We start from the raw sequence: 24,512 nt of genomic DNA on the forward strand, positions 1-24,512 counted from the left end.
CACATGTCTTTGTGACAACACAAACAGGAACATGAGAGACCAGAAATGGAGCTGATTAGCTTGCAGGAACCACCGTGATGTGCAGCCATTCCCCAATGATGCATAGTCTGAGTCGGGGGCAGCAGATGTGCTTTTGTGATGGTTCATTCTCAAATTAATTGGATATGCCAGCAACTAAAGTCGTGCTAAATGGATGTTACTTTCCACCATTGAGATGCGGGTCATTCCAGAATGAATCCAGTCGGCATGTTAAGAGGAGCAACTCATAGAGAAGTGAATCATTCAGAAGAGTACCGTATTTTTCGGACCATAGGGCGCACCGGATTAAAAGGCGCACTGCCGATTCGGGTCTACTTTCATACAAAAGGCGCACCGGATTATAAGGCGCATTAAACGGGTCATATTATGATCTTGTGGTCTACAGTCATACTTGCCAACCCTCCCGATTTTTTCGGGAGACTCCCGAATTTCAGTGCCCCTCCCGAATTTCTCCCGATTTTCACCCGGACAACAATATTAAGGGCGTGCCGTGATGGCACTGCCTTTAGCGTCCTCTACAACCTGTCGACGCGTCCGCTTTTTCACCATACAAACAGCGTGCCGGCCCAGTCACATGATGTACGCGGCTTCCGCATACACACGAAAGTGACTGCATACTTGATCAACAGCCATACAGGTCACACTGAGAGCGGACGTATAAACAACTTTAACACTGTTGCAAATATGCACCACACTGTGAACCCACACCAAAACAAAAATGACAAACACATTTCGGGAGAACATCCTCACCGTAACACAACAAATACCCAGAATCCCTTGCATCCCTAACTCTTCCGGGCTACAATATAAACCCCTGCTACCACCAAACCCCGCCCCCTAATCTCCCGAATTTGAAGTTCTCAAGGTTGGCGAGTATGTCTACAGTCGTGGTTACAAGTGTACATACACTTGTAAAGAACATAATGTCATGGCTGTCTTGAGTTTACAATCATTTCTACAACTCTTATTTTTTTGTGATAGAGTGATTGGAGCACATACTTGTTGGTCACAAAAAAACATTCATGAAGTTTGCTTCTTTTATGAATTTATTATGGGTCTACTGACCAAATCTGCTGAAGAAACAAGTCTATGTCCGAAAACCAACACATTTAGCTGAACTGGTGGTAGTATTATGCTCTGGGCCTGTTTTGCTGCCAATGGAACTGGTGCTTTACAGAGAGTAAATTGGACAATGAAAAAGGAGGATTACCCCCAAATTCTTCAGGACAACCTAAAGTCATCAGCCCGGAGGTTGGGTCTTGGGCGCAGTTGGGTGTTCCAACAGGACAATGACCCCAAACACACCTTAAAAGTGGTAAAGGAATGGCTAAATCAGGCTAGAATGAAGGTTTTAGAATGGCTTTCCTAAAGTCCTGACTTAAACCTGTGGACAATGCTGAAGAAACAAGTCTAAGTCAGAAAAACAACAACTTTAGCTGAACTGCACCAATTTTGTCAAGAGGAGTGGTCACAAATTCAAGCAGAAGCTTGTGGATGGCTACCAAAGGCACCTTATTGCAGTGAAACTTTCCAAGGGACATGTAAGCAAATATTAACATTGCTGTACAGTTGTGCTCAAAAGTTTACATACCCTGGGAGAATTTATGATTTATTGGCCATTCTTCAGAGAATATGAATGATAACACAAAAAACTTTCTTCCACTCATGCTTAATGGATGTGTGAATCTATTTATTGTCAAACAACTGTTTTTGCTCGTTTTAAATCAAAATGACAAAAGAAAGTACCCAAATGACCCTGATCAAAAGTTTACATACTCCAGTGACTTTGATCTGATAACATGCACAAAAGTTGACACAAACAGGTTTGAATGGCTAATCAAGGTTCCAATCCTCACCTGTGACATGCTTGTTTGTAATTAATGTGTGTGTATAAAAGGTCAGTGAGTTTCTGGGCTTCTGACAGAGCATTGCATCTTTCATCCAGTGCTGCACACATGTTTCTGGATTCTGAGTCATGGGGAAGGCAAAATAATTGTCAAAGGATCTGCGAGAAAAGGTAATTGAACTGCATAAAACAGGAAAGGGGTATAAAAAATGATCCAAGGAATTGGGAATGCCAAACAATTTTCCTGGCAGTTGTGGCTGAAATCTTTGCTGGTCTACCTGAATCCCTCATTTTCCACTTCTTAACCAGCGTTTGAACACTGCTGATTGGCATTCTCAATTCCTTGGATATCTTTTTATACCCCTTTCCTGTTTTATGCAGTTCAATTACCTTTTCCCGCAGATCCTTTGACAATTATTTTGCCTTCCCCATGACTCAGAATCCAGAAACATCTGTGCAGCACTGGATGAAAGATGCAATGGTCTGTCAGAAGCCCAGAAACTCACTGACCTTTTATACACACACATTAATTACAAACAAACAGGTCACAGGTGAGGATTGGAACCTTGATTAGCCATTCAAACCTGTTTGTGTCAACTTTTGTGCATGTTATCAGATCAAAGTCACTGGGGTATGTAAACTTTTGATCAGGGTCATTTGGGTACTTTCTTTTGTCATTTTTTGGGGGGGGGGATCAAGGGCGATGGGCCAAATGCAGAGAATAATTTCGCCACACCTAGTGTGTGTGTGACAATCGTTGGTACTTTAACTTTTTTTTTAACTAATAGGTGCTATTTTGCGGTCCTTATGTACACACCATAATAATACTCGTATGTTTAATGCGCCGACAATCCATCAAGCGGTGCGGCTTCATAGCTTACCGAAAACATTTGACAGACAATGTTCCAGATTCTCAATGGAACATTTAAAGTTTTGGTGTTTGTTTACTGCCAACATATTGCAGTCTACACGTATCTCTTATGTGTGACTGCCATCTACTGGTCACACTTACCATTAGACCATGTATCAAATAAAATTGCTTTGAGGGCGGTAGGCACAACCAGAATCATGCCGTACATTAGGCGCACCGGGTTATAAGGCGCGCTGTCGATTTTTTATGAAAATAACAGGATTTTAAGTGCGCCTTATAGTCCGAAAAATACGGTAATGATATGGAGGCTACATTGGAGAATGCTGTCTCACCTTCTATATTCCAGTTTGGGCCTCCAGCTGGGGTACAAAATCGTATATATACGTTTTAAAAGAAATGTATATGTTTTGTTTCAAGAAATGCGTGCAGCAGCCTACAAGGTCAAGCTACAGGAACTAAGCTGAGAGCCGATATCTACTGGAGGGCCGGGGGGAGGGTATGTCAGCACATGCACTAAAAGCGGGGGTCGATGTACAGTATGATGCATGCTTGAAAGTCACAACTAGCTGCTCGACATTTAAGGAGAGGCACTATGAGAAATAGACAATTAAGGGAAAAGCTCATCCATCAATCAAGTGGGCCTAGGAGTTAGTTGACTAAGATACTCTACCGTGTCTGATACTTTCATGAAAGATTCTGGCTTCGTCTCTGTTCAACACCAGCATGGACTCACTGAGTCCTGTAATCAAGGCAGATTGACACGTGCAGGTGGGGTAATCACAAAAAAAAAAAAAAAAGCATCTTATCAGCTATAGAAAGATCCGTCAAAAACAGTCCCGAGCTCCATTCTAATGTGAGTGGGATGGGACTGGAGCCTTCGATCTAGAGACATGGTTTTTGAAAAGCGTACTTAATGTTAATCTGTGTTTCAGCTGAGCATGTTTGTGTGTGAGTCGCAGCTGCAGTACTGATAGAATGCTGCGTGGAATGGGAATGAGACCTCCCGAGAACATGCAGAAGGACCTTGACTTTATTAAGATGGAAACTCAAAACACAAGATTGCAAGTTAATACACACACACAAAAAAATCAACATGCACGGATGCAAAATCAAATGCAGATAACAAAAAGTACATCGAGACACTTAACCTGACAAAAAGTGACAATAGTATAAATTACTGCAAAAGTTGTGTTGAAAGATAACGTTAAAAAAGTCTGTGTGATAAATAGCATACCGTAATACTGATTTTTTTGTTGCAAAATAAAAAAGTGAACATTATTAACATATAATGTGGTTACAAATGCACTAATGCCTAAAGTTTTAAAAGTTTTATTTTTTGTAAAAAAAAAAAAAAAAAAGAAGATATAAATATATATAATGTATTCACTGCGAGACTTTTGACAAGAACAAGAAAGTTTGATGATATTACGCCTATACTTTATATACCTTTATATACATATATATATATATATATATATATATATATATATATATATATATATATATATATATATATATATATATATATATATATATATATATACCTATACTGGCTCACCTGCACTGGCTTCCTGTGCACTTAAGATGCAACTTCAAGGTTTTACTACTTACATATAAAATGCTACACGGTCTAGCTCCATCCTATCTTGCTGATTGTATAGTACCATATGTCCCGGCAAGAAATCTGTGTTCAAAGAACTCCAGCTTATTAGTGATTCCCAGAGCCCAAAAAAAGTCTGCGGGCTATAGAGCGTTTTCTATTCGGGCTCCAGTACTCTGGAATGCCCTCCCGGTAACAGTTAGAGATGCTACCTCAGTAGAAGCATTTAAGTCCCATCTTAAAACTCATTTGTATACTCTAGCCTTTAAAAAGACCCCCTTTTAGACCAGTTGATCTGCCGTTTCTTTTCTGCTCTGCCCCCCTCTCCCTAGTGGAGGGGGGGGGGGGGGCACAGGTTCGGTGGCCAGGGATGAAGCGCTGGCTGTCCAAAGTCGGGACCGGGGGTGGACCGCTTGTCTGTGCATCGGTTGGGGACGTCTCTGCGCTGCTGACCTGTCTCCGCTCGGGATGGTCTCCTACTGGCCCCACTATGGACTGGACTCTCACTATTATGTTAGATCCACTATGGACTGGACTCTCACAATATTATGCTAGATCCACTCGACGTCCATTGCACCGGTCGCCCACATCTGCGGTCCCCTCCAAGGTTTCTCATTGTCCCATTGGGTTGAGTTTTTCCTTGCCCTGATGTGGGATCTGAGCCGAGGATGTCGTTGTGGCTTGTGCAGCCCTTTGAGACACTCGTGATTTAGGGCTATATAAGTAAACACTGATTGATGATTGTAGTTTGGCTGCATTGTTCGAAAGACAAAGCAAACTTGCTAATAATAAACCATTTTTCTACTGCTTGGTTGCCAAATATTGACACAAACATTACTGACTATTCCTTTCAAAAGAACACAAATGAATCAAGTATACATAACATGTATTTGTGGAAAAAGTAAAGCAATGTAAAAATAAAATGACAATGCATGCACTTGAAATGACAAAATAAATATGTGCCGTACATAAACTCAAGCTATGAGTTGTATGTATTGCTAAGTGGAAACATTAAAAAATGCATGCACAAGTCCACGGAGATATTTAACAGGAAAGAGGAAAATACAGCAGCCATCGACAATTGTTTGGAGTACTGATGATTGAAGAGCACACGACCAGGAATATCACTCAGCAGTAGCATGCATGACAAGCAAGTCCACACAGTAGAGTTCTTGCAATTGTCCCAGGTTCCATTTACCTTCACTGTCCGACATGGCACCTTGTAAGTCATCCATGATGAATGCGATATCTCGATCGTAGCCACGAGTCCGAGATTCTTCCCTCATATGTTGCTGAACCTCCGGCAGAGAATGGCTAGATCCAAATTGGTCCCTGGAGTCGGCAGAGATTGGAGGAAGTGGTCCCGCTGAAGCCCTGGCCATACCCATAGGCTGCCCCACAGGGCTCAGAGGGCTCTCCTCTTCGGAGTTTTGAGCCACTATGGGAATACGGCCCCGACTTTGGCTGATAGGCAAACTGGTGGGCTTTGCTCTGGCCACACCGGGGGCAAATGCTGCATCCAACACATCCCCCTCTGTTTTGAGTCTGAGTGAGGAGCTGGAAAGATCCCGTTTGATCGATAGATCCAAGCCATAGACAGAGGAGGGCCGGGAAGATGGACGAGATGAAGGTCTGGAGCGGCTGCCGCTCGGATAGGTGCCGTCATCTTGGACAGTGGCCCTAATAGTGGACCCAAGTCCAAGAGACTGCCCAAGAGAACCAGCAAGATTAGCCCCCAGGGAGGAGCCCAAGTATTTCTGTTGCTCTGATAAGTTCTTCCGGAGGCCAAATGTGATCTCATCCTGAAGCAATCTTGCTCTAGCAGCCAGATTGGTCACAGAAGAAGCTCCAGATCCGATGTAGCTACCAAAGTCTGGTTCAAAATCCCTACTCTCCTGAATTGGGGAGAATTTAGTTATGGCTTTTGGGTCAATCAAAGCCTTTTTGTTCTTTATCTGTTTCTGGTAAAGCACAGCAGCCGGGAGCTGTTTTGCAGCCTGTTTTTCCAGAGTGAGCCTTCCAATGCTATACTTTTCACTTTTTGGGAAGTGGCGAAAGTTGCTGTCACTGGGAAGATACTGGGGAAGGCCCAAGCCCGATAAATGCTCTAGTCCCTCAGTTCCTCGCCTGAACTCCTGCTTGATCTGTTGCTTCAGTAGTTTTAACTCATAAGGTTCCTCCATAGTGTCATCTTCTCCTTTACCATAACCTTGAAGTTGTGACGGTCCTAAAAAATCTGCTACCTAAAGGGAAAAAAAGTATCTTAATTAAAATAATGTCAAACTGAAAAGAACCTAAGTATACATAAAATTGATTATTAAGAAAATATAGGTGGGTGTACCTCTGTGCGTCTGACTTCTGCTGCCCTAAGTAGTCTGTCTGCCTTAGACAACTCCTTATCAGGGATTGTAAATCCTGAACCCAAGCCAGTGGTACCCAACCCTGTGGAGGCTTTGGTGAGTTCCCCAATGTCCTCAATCAGCACATAGTTTCTGGCATTATGGTGGTCAATGTCAGCATAGAAGGAATCTGCAGATATGCTTGACATCGGACTAGAGGCCATGCTCCTTTCCTCCAGCCCAAGCCTTAAGTCCAAGCTGCCATACTTGCCTCCAAGATGAGCCACCCCATAGCCACTCTCTGAGGAGGTTGGCACTATGATTAAAGGTTGGTTACGCATGACCTCATAGTTACTGGAGATTTTAGGCTCTAGATCAGACAGGTTGTTTTGACGCTGCTTTCCTTGTTGCAAGAGCAGAGCATGTTGGTAGCTGCTAGGCTGATCCTGACCATGCGAAAGTGATAAGGTTGAGTAAGGTGACACCTGTTGGTGGTAAACAGACTGCTGCTCATATAGATTATGTTGACTGTAATGGCTGGTGGTTTGAGTCTGGGGAACATACTGGCCGTAATGGGAGTAGGGGCTTGTTAGCGTGTTGTACTGGGAATCCGCTTCAGTCTGTGGGGGAATGAATTGATCAAACTCAGATTGGGGCGCTGTCCGCGGCCTCTCCAGGCGATCACTCCGGTCATCTCTAATGTTGCTAACCTCGCTGTCTGACATGTAATCTCTTTCTTCTGCCACCCCCTGGAGATAGGCCCTCTCCCTCTTCTCTCGCTCTTTCAGTAAGGCATCCTTTCGGCGATTGATACCCATCTCCAGGTACCTACGGGGATGAAGACATACTCAGTCAAATGTCTTTTAAGGTTTTAAATAAAAACGGGTTTCTCACACCATAATACCTTTCACCATGTGTGAGTTTGGAGTGGTCTCACTGAGGGGTGTCAAGGCAGCCTTTTAGCCCATAAGCTATCAAGATAAGTGTGGGCATCATGCAGATGGATTAGGGAGGATGATTCCAAAACAGGGACGAAAGCAATGGTATTAAATCAATTTAATGGCGGTGATTGTTTATTCAAATATGGCACACAAAATAATTTCCGAACTTATGTTTAATGCTAAATTTGCAGCATCTCACCGTAGTTTTGCGTCAATTTCCTTTTCCTCCTCGTCGAGTTCAGCCTGTTTCTTGCGTAGTTTTGAAGATTCCCTCTCTACCAGATCAAGCTCTTTGTCAATATCCTGCAGGATCTTCGCCCGAGCCATTGTAGTACTGCGGGCAAGACGGCGACGGGCAGAGTTGGTGCTGTAGCCTGACCGTCCCATTAACGAGTCATCCTCAGGAGGTGGATCTGGTAGCGTACGCTTCACCTTCTTGCCTGTTCCAGAGGGACAGCCTCGCCCCTATAACACATGGTCAACAAAAAGTTAAATCAGGATTTGAAACACAACCTACAATTAAATATTAACTGTATAACTTACAGAATAACTGTCTGCGTAGTATCCACTCATCCTGTTTTCTGTAGTGGGGCTCAAAGATTTAGGATCAGACATATACTTCTGGCCAGGCTTCAATCGAGGGCCTGAGTAAAACCTTGTTGGGTCCGCAGTCAGCATTTTCTGCCCTCCAAGTGATTTATCAGGCGATAAGGGGGACACTGAAGTAAAGAAACTTCTAGATCTAGCCGAAGCATCAGTCGGTATGTGAGTCCCGTAACCCATTTCGTTGGGTGCGGGTCTTCTATCTGAATCTGTCTGACAGCTCAGACTACCACCTCGCTGAGAATTTTCAGGAGCTGAGATGTGTTTGATTATTTCCACCTTGGTGTCCATCTGGACGTTGGGTCGTTTGATGGTTCCAGAGTGGTCAGTCTGAACAGATATCTCAGCGACTGTCTGGATAGCAATGCTAGAGACCTTAGAACTATGTTTTCCTTCACTGCTGTGCTTGCGAGACCGTCGGCGAGCTTTTGTGGGAGCATCCCATTCATCTTGGTCTTCATCGTCAGACTGAGCCGAGCTATCAATGTTTCTCTTATTTTTCTTCCTTCTTCCGATGTGCTGCTTTTCTGTTGAGTCTTCATCATCAGTCTGCACTCCACTGTCAATTATCTTTTTACCTGTGTCCTGACCATCTTGAATCTTTTTTGTTATGTTACGCTGGTCCTGACTTTCCTGTAACTGTGTACTAATAAATGGACCTGTAGATTCATCTTTGACAGGCCAGTACTGTCCACTGTCACCAACTCCTGCATATTTTGCCTCAAGGAGGTTTGACGTAGAACCTGTGTTACCATAGTGTTCATCTAACTGCCGCTGTAGTTGAAGCTGAAGTTGCTGAATTTGCTGCAACTGCTCTTTCTGCTGGGCATACGTTTCCTGTTGGGCTATTATATGAGCATGGTGTTCTTCCTCTTGCTGCAGTAGAAGCTGTTGTTTCAGAGCTTGGAGCTCTTCCAGTTCTTGTTGCACCATTATCTGCTCTTGTTCACGATAACGCTGGATCTCTTGTCTCTCCCACTCTAACTCCTCTGCAAGACACAACTGTTTAAGCTTTTCCAGCTCTAGAAACTCCCTCTCCATCTGATACTGTGCCATTTTGGTACTGTCTAAGCCAGGGAATATTGGAGACAAAGCTAATGCATCCAAAGAAGCAGCTAATGCTTCCAGGGTGGTATCTGAATACATTTCGGGAAAGCCTGTTATGATGTCAACCAATGCTGTAGGTAGAATCTCCTTTGGTAGACCTGTGTCATAAGGAATTACTTGCCCCTGGTGTGTGTTAGGTACAAAATCATATTGTTGGGGCACAGATTGATTCTGGATTGTTGATGCAGGCACTAAGGTAGTGCTAAAAATGGAGCCAGGTTGTGTGGTTATTGCATATGTTGATGGAACTGGGGCAGTAACAGAGGAGTAAACTATTCCATCTGAAGTTTTTAGGGCACTATTTACACCAAAACCAGCAAGAGCATCCTGGGAAGATGGAGAGGCAGTCATCCCAGGGAATGTTGTGGTAGCTTTGCTCGTGTAGTTAAGAGCTTTACCTGCCATGACAAGTAAATTGTATAGTTTTTACTAAATATGCTACACACATTTTTTCATTATAATTAATTTTTAATTATGTCCATGCACATGCATATTTGCCTAGCATGTTGCAAAACCAAAATATTGAGGGAGCACACGGAGGCACACACATGCATCTGTTTAAAGACAAAAAAAAAAAAAAAAGTTAATAAAATAACAAAACCAAAAGTACAACAGCATGCAAAATAAGAAACAGTTTGTGATACAAGTACACAAAGCCAATTAATCTAATATTTGATCATGCAGCAGGACTATAATTGTACTTACCAGCAGAGAGTTTGGTGGCAGTGAGGTCTATAGCTCCATCTCTAGATCCATTGAGGTAGTCATATTCCTTATTGGGATCATAGGGAAAGAGTCCTACCTCCCTGAGGCTGGCCTTCGATATTGATGCCTTTTCACCATTGATCCCTTTAATACCATACTGTCCAGCACTATTTTGCTGATCATCTTTGAAGTCTAAACGGTTGTCGGGCTGAGTTGTGACAGGGGGTTGTGTTCTGCAGCTCCCGGTAAATGGTAATTTGTATAATACATCACAGCATACACTCCTTCTACCAGCAGTAAGATCAACTGGTATCCCATCATCCTCGACAACAGTGGTTATTACTTCAGGACTTTTTCCAGATAAAGCTACCATCGCTCTCACTGGCCTGTAATTGGACAGATCCACGGCCCCTGTTGCTTCCAAAGACAGGACAGAGGCCCCACTCTTAATGTCTAGTGCAGAAGTCATGGGTGTGCCTCCTCTGGCCAATGATCCAAACGAAAGGTTAATTGGTATGTCTTGCTCTGTAGATGCTACAGCTGTGGCTACAGGCAGAGTGCTTACAGGTTTGTAGACAATCTGCGCCAGTGGTTCAAATGCTTTGTACGTGGTGAGAGGAAGTGGCAATGATGTAACAGGCCCTTGCAAGTCAAGAGGTTTCTCTGCTGGAGGGTTGCTGTATGAAGCAATGGTGGCTGTGCATGTGACTATTGTGATGCTATCAGTTACCACAGACAGTGTAGTCACTGGGATAACATCAGCGCTAAGATTTACAATTTCAGGTTGTACTGCTGTAATTTGACGAGCAGTGTCATTGGATGACTGTCTAAACAACTCAGTCGGAGTCAGGTCCATGCCTTGGTTAGTCATTTTCATGCCAGCCTTCATGGTCCGTAGATCCATAACATCCCCAGGATATATAATCCTACCATTTAGTTTAGGTTGAGCTTGGTATTCACTTTCATCAGGTTTTATGGGTGGAGTATGCTGTGGAAGTCTTTCATGGACGACAGACACAGTAGTCCTCTGGACCTCAGTGGTGACTACCTGAGTCACTAAGCTTGGCAATATTTCAGCAGGCTGGCCTGTAGTAGAAACTGAAGAGTACTTGTGACTCATACTCGAGACAACTTTCTCTCGTCCCCGGATCTCTTGGCTTTCAATCGACTCTTGTTGAATTTTGGTGATGGTGACTGGAGCAACAGGTGTCCCAGTTGGTATGTCCTGGACAGCGGGTATTGAGGTTCTCCTTGTGTATGCCTCAGTAGTTATTATTTCAAAGGGACGATCATATTCTGATGAATATGTTATTAGCTGTGGTTGTTCGATTGAAGGATATGAACTTTTTCTATAGGTATCATACACATTGACAGGGATGTCTTTTTCAGCTGGCATGTTTATTACCAATGGTTGTTGTATGGTTAAAGATTGCCTTCTTGCAGCGGCAGCAACATTTTCATTGTTGACATCCTGGCCAGGCATTTCATAATCAGTAGGAAAGGTAAATATTTCACTTGTGCTGTATGGTTGATTTCCTGTGGATGATATAGATGTTCGCCTTTCCCTTGAAGGTTGTTCGGCTGGAATAACCGTATAGGACAATGAAGCCACTACCTGAGGCTGTATCAATGATGACATTGGTTCTTGTCTTGGAGGAGCCCCCTTTGTTATAGTCGGTGTAGGCTTCGGCTGTAATGCAATAACTTCAAGTGGAGGTGTTAAACATGGCATGGTGGTTGATGGAATAGTTACGTAGACATGAGGCATATAAGTGATAGAAGGCTCCTCTGGTTGTGGTGTTCGATGTTGCACCTCCATTATTACAGGTGAGAAAATGTCTTCAGCATTTGGAGCTATCTTCTCCATTGTTAACTGAGTCATGTGTGTGGGAGCTGTGGCAATGTTATGATAGACATGGGGTGATGTTTGTACATCTGGTATTGTAACAACATAATCATATTGTGAGTCTCTCTCTGCTACAAGTGCCCTCACTTCGCCTGCAGAATATGGATGCTGTGCAGGTATTTGCTGCATAGTTTGTTGAAGTGACTGGAATTCACTAGTAAATGTCAAATGTGAGTCAGCCATTTGTATAAGTCCCGTCGGTTGTTGCTGACTCACTGCAATAGTTGAGCTTGGAACTGTATCAGTGAAGATGGTTTCACCTGCCTTTTCTGGTTGTTTTTCTATTTCAGTTGTGTACATAATAACTGTACAATCTCGGGGTATTTGTACATCAGAAGGTACCCCAGGCTCTAGTGGAATAACAATATTTTGTGTCAGGGGCTGACTTGGCAGTGTTTGAATTTGGGCTGAGACTTGTTCTTCAGCTGAAATCTCTTGTGGAAGTTCCACACCCTCTGAGACAATTTTTGGACGTTGAGTGACTGATGTTTCAGGATGTGGTCCTGCAGTGACTTCACTCCTTATTTCTGAGGTCTTCGTTGTGTTTTGTTGCATTGGTATAGATGGTGGCAAGGGCTGATAGACTGTGTGTTGCTGCTTCAGTATGACAGGTATGTATGGCTTCTTTATTGGGTCCGGTACATTATGGACCTGAATTATTGTTTCCTGATCAGAATCTCTACCAGCCTGCTCTTCAGAAACCACTGTCACTTGTTTTAATGGAGCAGTTGATGCTAAGGGTATAGGGGGAGGATGCCTAACAATGGGGACGGAAGCTCTCCGAACTGTGGCCTGTGCTGAAAATGTTTCACCAAGGGATTTCTGCTCTAAAGGCGTTGTTCGTACTCCTGGTCCTTTGGTAGATGGGATGGAGCCTCGTCTTATTGGTGCCTGGACTGTTATTACTTCTGTTGGTGAGCCAGGCTCAGATGGAAGCGTTATCACCACATATGTTTTCAAACATTTGCCATGTCTTGGAGATAGAGGTGACTTGGGAGATGTTGCCCCTGACTTACTCTCCACAGGTCTCGTCAAGGTAAGCGAAAGGGCATTTGGAGGTTCTTTGGTCCGAGGCAGTGTTGCAGCTTTTTGTGTAACATAAGGTGGTTTGACACTTTCTCCTGGTTTGTGACTGAAAACCAGTCCAGCTGGAATAATTACAGGCTTAGGTGGTATTGGTGGAGGGGCCTTTGGCGAAGGACTAGAGCCAGTTATTGTTACAGAAAACTGTTCCACTGCTGTGGGAATTGGTGGTTTTGGATATACAGTAGGCTTCGGTAAAGTGGAAGGACGTGGTGTATGTGTAACTGATGGAATTGAAACTAATGGCGCTACTGCCACTGTAGTGGAAGGGAATGCTGTACCTGCATTGGATGTATCTGACACAGCTGTCTTAGATGGGGTGATACTGGTAATAACGGGCTGCATACTTGGTACCTGAGACACGGTTGAAGAGATAGTGCTACTTTGTTGAGTGTGGCTAAGCCGAGACAAGTTTTCCATACTCGGCACAATGATGACCACATGCCCTGGTCTTGTTGGGGTCACAACTTGAGGTACAGCAACATCATCTGGTTTCATCTCCTCCATTCTTGGCTGTATATCAACAACTACGGACTGCATTGCCTGGACAACAACTGGGGTTCCTGTAGGGATTGTGGTCGCCATAGTTGTGGAGACATACTGAGCCTCACTTGTAGGTAGACGCTCCTTGCCAAGCTCGGGTAATGAAACTGAAGTAGATCTCGGGGGAGGAGGCGGTGGGACTTTCTTTTTGACTATAGTAGTTGAAGGAATAGATACAGGAATCACAGCAGGTTGAACAGGGACTTTGTTTACCACATTTGTTTTGGCCTGGGCCAAGGCTGTTGTTATTGCTGAGCCTTGAATAGGTGTTGGTGAGGAGATTTGAGACGCAGTTGAAACCAGGTCAGGCATCTGGACAATTACTGGTTCATGGTGTGATACTGCACCTACAGGAGCAGTAGCTACATTATCTAAGGATTGACTATAGACTTGAATTTTTCTGGTACCGCATGATTCACTAAATTGAACTGGAGGCTTAGCTGTGACAATAACAGGTTCTGGACTTGGCGTGGACACCCCTAGCACAGATGCGTCAATTGGCATTTGAGACGGAGATGAAACCAAGTCTGGCATTTCAACAACTGGTGAAGTCTCCACTGGGACTTGAATTGGGACCTTGGGAATAGAGGTTTGGACCAATTCTGCTGTTTCACCTTTAAAAGGGTCAGACACCACATCAGGTATAGTTACTACAACTGCAGAGCTTTCTTTAAAAGTCCCACTTTTAGTGGGCAACAATGGTGAGCCCTCTCGGGAGGATTGAGTGACAAAGGAACGAGTAGGTGTAGAAAGAGGAGTTGAATCTGACGACAGAGGAGTTTGAGCTTGAAAGGAGGGTGAAGATGTAGCATTAGAAGCCATGCTAGAATCTGGGGTCGCTGGTGAAGTTGGTGGGGACAGTGGCGATAAAGGAGAAGGTGTAGTGGTTAGTTCTGGAGCTGATATTGGAGTTGGAATAGGTTTTGGTTCTGGGATTTCACAGACCACGGAAATCTGTTCTATTTCAGTTGTGTCAGACAAAGGTGGGCTTATGGATTGATCATCTTTGGTTTCAGAATCATCACTTGGGGTAATGTCAGAAGAAATCCCAACACCATACTCTTCTGCAAGACTGTCATCCTCTTCTTCCCCTGATGAACACTGTGTAATCTTGAGGTCAGGTATGGGGAAAAGTGCCTTTCTAAGTGCAGGATCTAGTGGAATCATGGGCCGAACAAAACCTATAGAACCAGAAGGTGTGGCTGGAATAATAGTCACCTCAGGCCGCTTTGGGGGTTCTGAAGGGCGTGGTGGGGCTGGTCGTTTTCTTTTCTTGACTGGCAGCTCACTAGAATTGTCAAACCCAATAGGAGGCTCACTTTCTTCAATGTGGGATATCGCTTCTGTGGGTATGACTACAACACAAGTCTCAGCATGTAAAGATGGTATAGATTCCATGGCATTCTGGGCCTGTTGAAACTCTTGCTCTATCATCATCAATTCCCTCTTCTTTTCCATCATCTCTTCATAAACCTCCTCCGGAGACCTGAGTTTCTTTAAAGGTTCAGGACTGTAGTCCTCTTTGGGTTCAGTGTCGGCATAATCACACATTAAAATATCTGGCTCCTCAACCAAGGATTCATAGAGATAGTCCTCTATTGACATTCCTCCATAAAGTGGCTCAACATCAGGAGGACTATCGCCTGGAATTGCTTTGGCCTTCTGGATCATTTGCTCATATGCTTCTTCTGCACTCTTTAATAATGTTGAAACAGGCTCATTTTCTTCGACTGGGGTAAACGGTATCACTGTTGGAGAAGGTTTGCGCCCTCTCTGTACGGCTTGGCTTACTTCTGGTTCTGATTCGACACTGGCCCAGTACTCAGAGCCAGATGTTTTACTAATGTCATCCTTTACAATGACTTGTCTTATATCCTCTACTGAGGAAGCACTTTCACTGGCAGACAAGAGCTCATGCACACTTAGTTCATTCTTTTCTTTCCGAGATTTCTCGTCCTCAGAGGAGTCTTCAATTGTGGGTAGTGGCTGGGTTGCGTGTCTGTGTTTACCTTTGCGATACTGTCTGTCCCCACTAATTATTTTGTGACTTGGACTGCTATCACTGTCCTCCTCCAGGGATGATGCAGATGTCGGTGATGACCCTGGAGTAAAGCTAGATGCTTGAAGACTGGACGAACCCTTTGAAAGGGATTCAGTGATACTCTCTACCTCTTCATCAGTGCTTTGTATTTGTTTGATGACTGGAACAGCTTTCTTAAAAGTTGTACTTGGAAATGCTTCAGAAGCTCCAGTACTAGTCATGAGAGGGAATTTTCTCCATGCAAGGGGTCCTTCATTATCTGTACCTCCTTCACTAGAGAGTGATTTAAATTTCATTGAGGAATTATCAAGCACAGCCTTCCTAACGACTTCTTCATTGGACAATGTTTTTTCTTTCTCATCCTCGGATAGAGACATTTCCTCTTCATCGCCCATACCCATTATCTGACTGCGGATAAAGTCTTCATCTTCTATTGACGAGTCAGCACTTTCAGTTTTGATCTCCTCACTGATAGATGTCACATCAGTCACTTTGAGCCTCCTCCTCTGAACCTCTGGTGATGGTGAAAGTGTGAAGTCACTCCCACTGCTCTCTTCCATTGCTTGGAAACTAAGGCGCCTTTTTCCACTTTCTACCGTCTCTTTTATTTGCAGTGTTTGTCCTTCTTCTACAGTATTTTTAATTCTACTGCATACCACCTGATCCTCTTTTGGTTTATCTGAAAACGGTAAAATCTGAGGTTGAGCATCATTTTCTGCCTCCAATCTTGCCGTAGTAGCTGTCTCGGATACAACTATGTGCTCCAATTCAACTGTTCCACCAGCAAGGAAATATGTTTCATTTGTCATTTTATCTGGCTCCTTTGTAGATTCTGGTTGTGGCTCTAGGGCGAGAATGGCATCAGCTATTTGTTCCACTACTTGATTACTGCCAGTAAGAGGCTCATGTGACTGTTCCTGAACTTCAGCCTTCTTAGCAGATGTTTCAGGCTTGCTCAGTTGGATTTGGTCTTCAAGATTTGTTGTCTTGACTTCAACCTTCTTTGTTGGAGGTTGCTTCGTTTTGTCTTCTAGAGCAATTCCAACAGTAGACAATTCAAATATGGCTTTTGAGGGCTCAGTTTTCTCAACGGATTTGGGAATTTCTTTCACACTTTGTTCCTTCTTCTCTAAATTTGTTATTTCCACTCCTACATCTGTTTTGGACAATTTAAGTTGAGGAGCCACTAGTGGTTTAATTGGTTCTGCTGTGGATTCAAATAATTGCTGTTTTTCTTTGATGACAGTTGACACCTCCACTGTTTTTGGTTCAATTTCCACTTTTGTGAAAGATGTTGCAGCTGGGTTTTCTGTTATGATGCATGTCTTTGTTGTAGGTCTTGTTGTTTCTGTTGGTTGTTTTGTAACTTCAGCTGATGGCTCAGCCTTTGCAGGTGCAGATTTTGACTCCGTCTTTTTGGTTGTAAGTATACGTGATGTTTCTGGCGGAGCTGAGACTGGGGAAGCCTGAGGGACTTTTCCTGAGTCTTCTAGTTGTCCGGCCAAAGCCTTTTGTGTGTGGCAGTTTAGACACAACCATTCCTTCTGCAATACAACAAAACACACCATGATTATCAAATACATTGCTCAAGTATTAGAAAAGCATCAAAATGGTGCAAACAATTGTTTTCTCAGATGGTCAGATAAAGTCAGGGATAATACTATTTTCTACTCAGGTGAAGATCATTATTATACAGTATGCTCTGGTTATCTAAGCACAACGTCTTACAGTCTTTTGCTACTTTTTGTGGCCTTGTGGTGTCCACCCTGAGATGGGTAGGTCGTGAGTTAAAACCCCGGCTGAGTCCTACTAAAGACTATAAAAATGGGAGCCATTACCTCCCTGCTTGGCACTCAGCATCAAGGGTTGGAATTGGGGGTTAAATCACCAAAAATGATTCCCGGGTACGGCCACCGCTGCTGCTCACTGTTCCCCTCACATCCCATGGGGTGATCAAGGGTGATGGGTAAAATGCAGAGAGTAATTTTGCCACACCTAGTGTGTGTGTGACAATCATGGGTACTTTAACTTTATTTTCATTATGTATTTATATCAGGTCTTACTCATAATTTGACAAGGGGATTAATATTGTTTGTCTCAATTATATATTAACAATACAATTAATTGTACAGGCCAGCAGATAATAAAACAAATTGTCCATTTTTATATTTTTTCAGTTGATCAAATCTGGCAAAATGTCATATAGAACTACACTAAAATTGAACACCACAGTTAAATACATCATTCAGTTTGCCTTCCTATTATGATAGCTAATCACTACAGATTATACTCCACACGAGAATCTGACAAATCATGACAATCCTATCCAGATAAATACTCTGACAGGTTGGCATTTCCTCACTTTCTGATTAAGCGTGATAACAACCATGCAACCGGAAATGGCACATACATAGGAAAGTGTCTGACTACTCGGACACCCCCACCCGGAGAGTGAACAACAGACCCACCAACAGGCACATATTTTAACCCCTAAACACGCCTTGCCTCTCTTTAGCCTCACGTCCCGCCGCTCTCGACACAGAGGCCACACCCTACAGTCTGTGAACATTGCTCCAAAGTACAGATTTTGTGTTGATTTATTGTGCATACATAAGTAAACATTGACATGTGCAAAGGCAGTAATAAATGATAAAACAAGGCGGCAGCCAAAGAAGGACTTCCCCGTTAATCTTTATCACACAGGAAAAACCCTCAAGGGGAACAGCTGGTTTTACTACTTCCGGCGCTGACGTAAAACAACCATGTGACTCGCGCCTCATATGTAACCATAGGATGGACAAATATACTACAGTACTAAGACTAGTGTGACCATAAAAAGTTAGCTCCTACAGCAGGGGAGCCCAAAGTGCGTCACAGGGGCCGTCGGTGGCCCGTGACTCGTTTGTCATTGGCCCCTAGCACATTACAAAAAAACAAAACACAAACACCAGCAAAAATTGGAAAACAGCAAGAAGCACAGTGACAAAAAGCCAGCCAATAATAACTATGAAAAATATATATCAAATAAAATAATTTAGATATATAAATATATATATATATATATATATATATATATATATATATATATATATATATATATATATATATATATATATATATATATATATATATAATATAAATCTGGCAAAATGTCATATAGAACTACACTAAAATTGAACACCACAGTTAAATACATCATTCAGTTTGCCTTCCTATTATGATAAATATGTATATATATATAAATATATATATATATATATATATATATATATATATATATATATATATATATATATATATATATATATATATATATATATATATATATATATATATATATATATATACACTACCGTTCAAAAGTTTGGGGTCACATTGAAATGTCCTTATTTTTGAAGGAAAAGCACTGTACTTTTCAATGAAGATAACTTTAAACTAGGCTTAACTTTAAAGAAATACACTCTATACATTGCTAATGTGGTAAATGACTATTCTAGCTGCAAATGTCTGGTTTTTGGTGCAATATCTACATAGGTGTATAGAGGCCCATTTCCAGCAACTATCACTCCAGTGTTCTAATGGTACAATGTGTTTGCTCATTGGCTCAGAAGGCTAATTGATGATTAGAAAACCCTTGTGCAATCATGTTCACACATTTGAAAACAGTTTAGCTCGTCACTGAAGCTACAAAACTGACCTTCCTTTGAGCAGATTGAGTTTCTGGAGCATCACATTTGTGGGGTCAATTAAACACTCAAAATGGCCAGAAAAAGAGAACTTTCATCTGAAACTCGACAGTCTATTCTTGTTCTGAAGGCTATTCCACAAAATTCTTTGGGTGACCCCAAACTTTTGAACGGTAGTGTATATATATATATATATATATATATATATATATATATATATATATATATATATATATATATATATATATATATATATATATATATATATATAAAAGACAAGGTTCAAGGGTTTTATTCGTCACATGCAGAGTACACCACAGTGAAATGCTTTTTTCCATGCTCTTCAGATATTGCGTACAGTGGGATCCAAACACTAGTTGCTGAATCTAATACACTAAATACAAAAAATACAACAATTTGAATAGCTCTGATGTACATTAATTACAAGACAATAAGTTGCACAATAACTCCCAGTAGTTACGGTAGAAGTATCAGTACAAGTAAAAGTACAGTAGTCACATACAGTACCAGTGCAATATCAAATAGTATAACAGTATATACAGTATACACAGTATAGGAAGTAATAAATATTAAGGTGCCTACAGTTCTTTGGCAGTTGAGTAGTGACAGTAGTATGAACAGAGGTAATGGAACAGTATGACTTCTTTATACTTCTGTTTTTACATTATTTACAGTCATTGAATGAAGAGTATTGTAGTCCGGTAATTACAGTGGTAAGTAAAGTGATTCTTGTGCGTGCAGTTTTGTGCAATTGTGATAAGTGTTAATCAGCGGTGCAGTTGAGCAGTCTGGTGGCTTGGGGATAGAAGCTCCTCCTGAGTCTTTGCGTTCTTATCATATATATATATATATATATATACACAGTATATATATATATATATATATATATATATATACACAGTATATATATATATATATACACAGTATATATATATGTATATGTATATATATATATATATGTATATATATATATATTTATATATTTATATACAAATATATATATATATATACATATATATACATATATGTATATATATATATATGTATGGGGTAGAGCAGAATATAAGCTAACGTATATATATATATATATATATATATATATATATATATATATATATATATATATATATATATATATATATATATATATATATATATATATATATATATATATATATATATACATAAGCGTATATTCTGCTCTACCCCGGTAATGAGCACTGTTTAACGGATAAACCACAGGAACTTGAACTATATATATATATATATATATATATATATATATATATATATATATATATATATATATATATATATATATACTGTATGTATGTATATATATAAAAGCTTTGGTTCATGGCTGAGACCAGGGAGATATATATATATATATATATATATATATATATATATATATATATATATATATATATATATATATATATATATATATATATATATATATATATATATATATATATATATATATATATATATATATATATATATATGTATATATATATATATATATATATATATATATATATATATATATATATATATATTATATATACATATACATATATGTGTATATATATATACATATATGTGTATATACACTACCGTTCAAAAGTTTGGGGTCACCCAAACAATTTTGTGGAATAGCCTTCATTTCTAAGAACAAGAATAGACTGTCGAGTTTCAGATGAAAGTTCTCTGTTTCTGGCCATTTTGAGCGTTTAATTGACCTCACAAATGTGATGCTCCAGAAACTCAATCTGCTCAAAGGAAGGTCAGTTTTGTAGCTTCAGTGACGAGCTAAACTGTTTTCAAATGTGTGAACATGATTGCACAAGGGTTTTCTAATCATCAATTAGCCTTCTGAGCCAATGAGCAAACACATTGTACCATTAGAACACTGGAGTGATAGTTGCTGGAAATGGGCCTCTATACACCTATGTAGATATTGCACCAAAAACCAGACATTTGCAGCTAGAATAGTCATTTACCACATTAGCAATGTATAGAGTGTATTTCTTTAAAGCTAAGACTAGTTTAAAGTTACCTTCATTGAAAAGTACAGTGCTTTTCCTTCAAAAATAAGGACATTTCAATGTGACCCCAAACTTTTGAACGGTAGTGTATATATATATATATATATATATATATATATATATATATATATATATATATATATATATATATATATATATATATATATATATATATATATATATATATATATATTTAAGACAAAGCTTTGCGTTCTTATCATTGGCTATATATACATATATATATATATATATATATATATATATATATATATATATATATATATATACGTTAGCGTATATTCTGCTCTACCCCGGTAATGAGCACTGTATAATGAATAAACCACAGGAACCTGGACTATATACAGTATATATATATATATATATAAATATATATAAAACATAGGTAGATCTTGTAAAAAACATACTTTACAAACAAGCCTAATGCCTATTATTGATCTGCATCTAATAGGCCCAACTGCACATTCACGACAATTACCATGAAAGCATGTATATAAACATTAGACAAGTGTTTCCCCTTAACTTCTGTTCAATAACTTCCGGCAGAAACTGCTGATGTGAGTGGGAAGTGTGTTATTGATTTGGTGGACACCTTTCTGGCACAAGCCAGAGCTGGCTGAGATACTTGGCTTTCAGCAGCCCAGACAGAGCTACAACTCTTTATAACTCTTGTCTGCTGCGCTCACACACTGTCCACCTACTAATCCCCAATAAGAAGAGTGCATCACTCTAATATAAAGAAAATACAGCCTTGCTTATTCTAATCAGCAAAAATCAGCCTTTGGAGTTAAAGCAAAGAAATGAGTTCATGTCAGGATGTGCGTTAAATGGCTCATTCCATAGATTTACTACAAACGGTAAAAGTATTCCTTATGCTGGACTACTGCAACTCTCCTGTTTGGTCTCCCTCACAAGTCACTTCACAAACGTCAGCTTCTCCAGAACTCTGCAGCCCGGATAATCACCAGAACCCCTTCAATCCCGCACATCAGCCCTGTTCTGCAGCAACTCCACTGGCTACCCATCAAACATCGTATCCACTTTAAAATAATTCTCCTCACTTTCAAAGCCATCCATAACCTCTCTCCGTCATATCTCTCTGACCTGATCCATGTCGCCACGCCCTCACGTTCCCTAAGATCCTCTTCATCCATTCATCTCACTGTCCCCTTATTTAAAGTGTCCACCATGGGTGCCCGAGCTTTCAGCCATTCTGCCCCACATCTTTGGAACTCTTTACCACCAGACCTTCGTAACGTAGACTCAATATCCCTCTTCAAATCAAGACACCTATTCCTGACTGCTTATTCATTGTAATCATCTTATCCTCTATATCAGGGGTGTCAAACGTACGGCCCGAGGGCCGGATCAGGCCCGCGAACAGGTTTTATCCGGCCCGCGGGATGAGTTTGCTAGGTATATAAAATTAACCTGAAATTTTGGAATGAAAGAAACAGCTGTTCTAAATGTCTCCACTGGATGTCGCAATAGCAATTATTTGTATCTTTGTAGATGATGTTACATATGTACAAAATAAACCACATGTTAGTACATCAGTCGAGGAAAATGATCAAACTACATAAATAACATCCTGTAATTTGAATTTGATATTTTTTTTTAATCTTGATAGATTGAAAATTAACACCAATGAGTTGATGAACATTGATGAACATTATCACATAGTTTATTCAGAAAATATAAATAACGACAAATAAAGATAGAATACCATTAGCCGCAACATGTAATTGTAAAAAAAAACAACAACAAAAAACATTATGATTTGTACATTTTCAGAATGTGCTTGTTCTATTTTTAAACAAAGAAAACAATCTTAAGTTGTCTTTATTTTTAAGTTATTGTGCCGTGATTTTACCAGTCCGGCCCACTTGGGAGTAGATTTTTCTCCATGTGGCCCCCCATCTAAAATGAGTTTGACACCCCTGCTCTATATCTTTGTTGTTGTTTTTATCCAATTTGATTTTATTGTTTTGATTCTGTACGTTATCCTTGAGTGCCCAGAAAGACGCCTTATAAATAAAATGTATTATTATTATTATTATGATAGTGAATTAGTCAATACAGTAAATACACCCATTGACCTGTTTTAAAGGCCTACTGAAAGCCACTACTACCGACCACATAGTCTGATAGTTTATACATCAATGATGAAATCTTAACATTGCAACACATGCCAATACGGCCGGGTTAACTTATAAAGTGACATTTTAAATTTCCCGCTAAACTTCCGGTTGAAAACGTCTATGTATGATGACGTATGCGTGTGACGTCAATCATTGAAACTGAAGTATTGGGACACCATTGAATCCAATACAAAAAGCTCTGTTTTCATCGCAAAATTCCACAGTATTCTGGACATCTGTGTTGGTGAATCTTTTGCAATTTGTTTAATGAACAATGAAGACTGCAAAGAAGAAAGCTGTAGGTGGGATCGGTGTATTAGCGGCTGGCTGCAGCAACACAACCAGGAGGACTTTGACTCGGATAGCAGACGCGCTATCCGACGCTAGCCGCCGACCGCATTGATGATCGGGTGAAATCCTTCGTCGCTCCGTCGATCGCTGGAACGCAGGTAAACACGGGTGTTGATGAGCAGATGAGGGCTGGCTGGCGTAGGTGGAGAGCTAATGTTTTTAGCATAGCTCTGTGATGTCCCATTGCTAAGTTAGCTTCAATGGCGTCGTTAGCAACAGCATTGTTAAGCTTCGCCAGGCTGGAAAGCATTAACCGTGTAGTTACATGTCCATGGTTTAATAGTATTGTTGATTTTCTGTCCATCCTTCCAGTCAGGGGTTTATTTCTTTTGTTTCTATCTGCAGTTAAGCCCGATGCTATCACGTTAGCTCCGTAGCTAAAGTGCTTCGCCGATGTATTGTCGTGGAGATAAAAGTCACTGTGAATGTCCATTTCGCGTTCTCGACTCTCATTTTCAAGAGGATATAGTATCGGAGGTGGTTTAAAATACAAATCCGTGATCCACAATAGAAAAAGGAGAGTGTGGAATCCAATGAGCCAGCTTGTACCTAAGTTACGGTCAGAGCGAAAAAAGATGCGTCCTGCACTGCACTCTAGTCCTTCACTCTCACATTCCTCA

At 40.7% G+C, this 24,512-nt stretch overlaps 1 protein-coding gene across 1 annotated transcript in view; it reads right to left on the bottom strand.

Moving 5' to 3' along the window:
- pclob (piccolo presynaptic cytomatrix protein b) overlaps positions 1 to 24,512 on the bottom strand; it is a 191,556-nt gene that overhangs the window by 90,808 nt on the left and 76,236 nt on the right. The window contains 5 exon segments of the mRNA XM_062035174.1: positions 5,555 to 6,599; positions 6,698 to 7,523; positions 7,836 to 8,101; positions 8,180 to 9,744; positions 10,052 to 17,168. Of these exon segments, the coding sequence (XP_061891158.1) occupies positions 5,555 to 6,599; positions 6,698 to 7,523; positions 7,836 to 8,101; positions 8,180 to 9,744; positions 10,052 to 17,168 (10,819 nt within the window).

This window comes from Entelurus aequoreus, linkage group LG24, assembly GCF_033978785.1.
Source record: "Entelurus aequoreus isolate RoL-2023_Sb linkage group LG24, RoL_Eaeq_v1.1, whole genome shotgun sequence".
NCBI lineage: Eukaryota > Metazoa > Chordata > Actinopteri > Syngnathiformes > Syngnathidae > Entelurus > Entelurus aequoreus.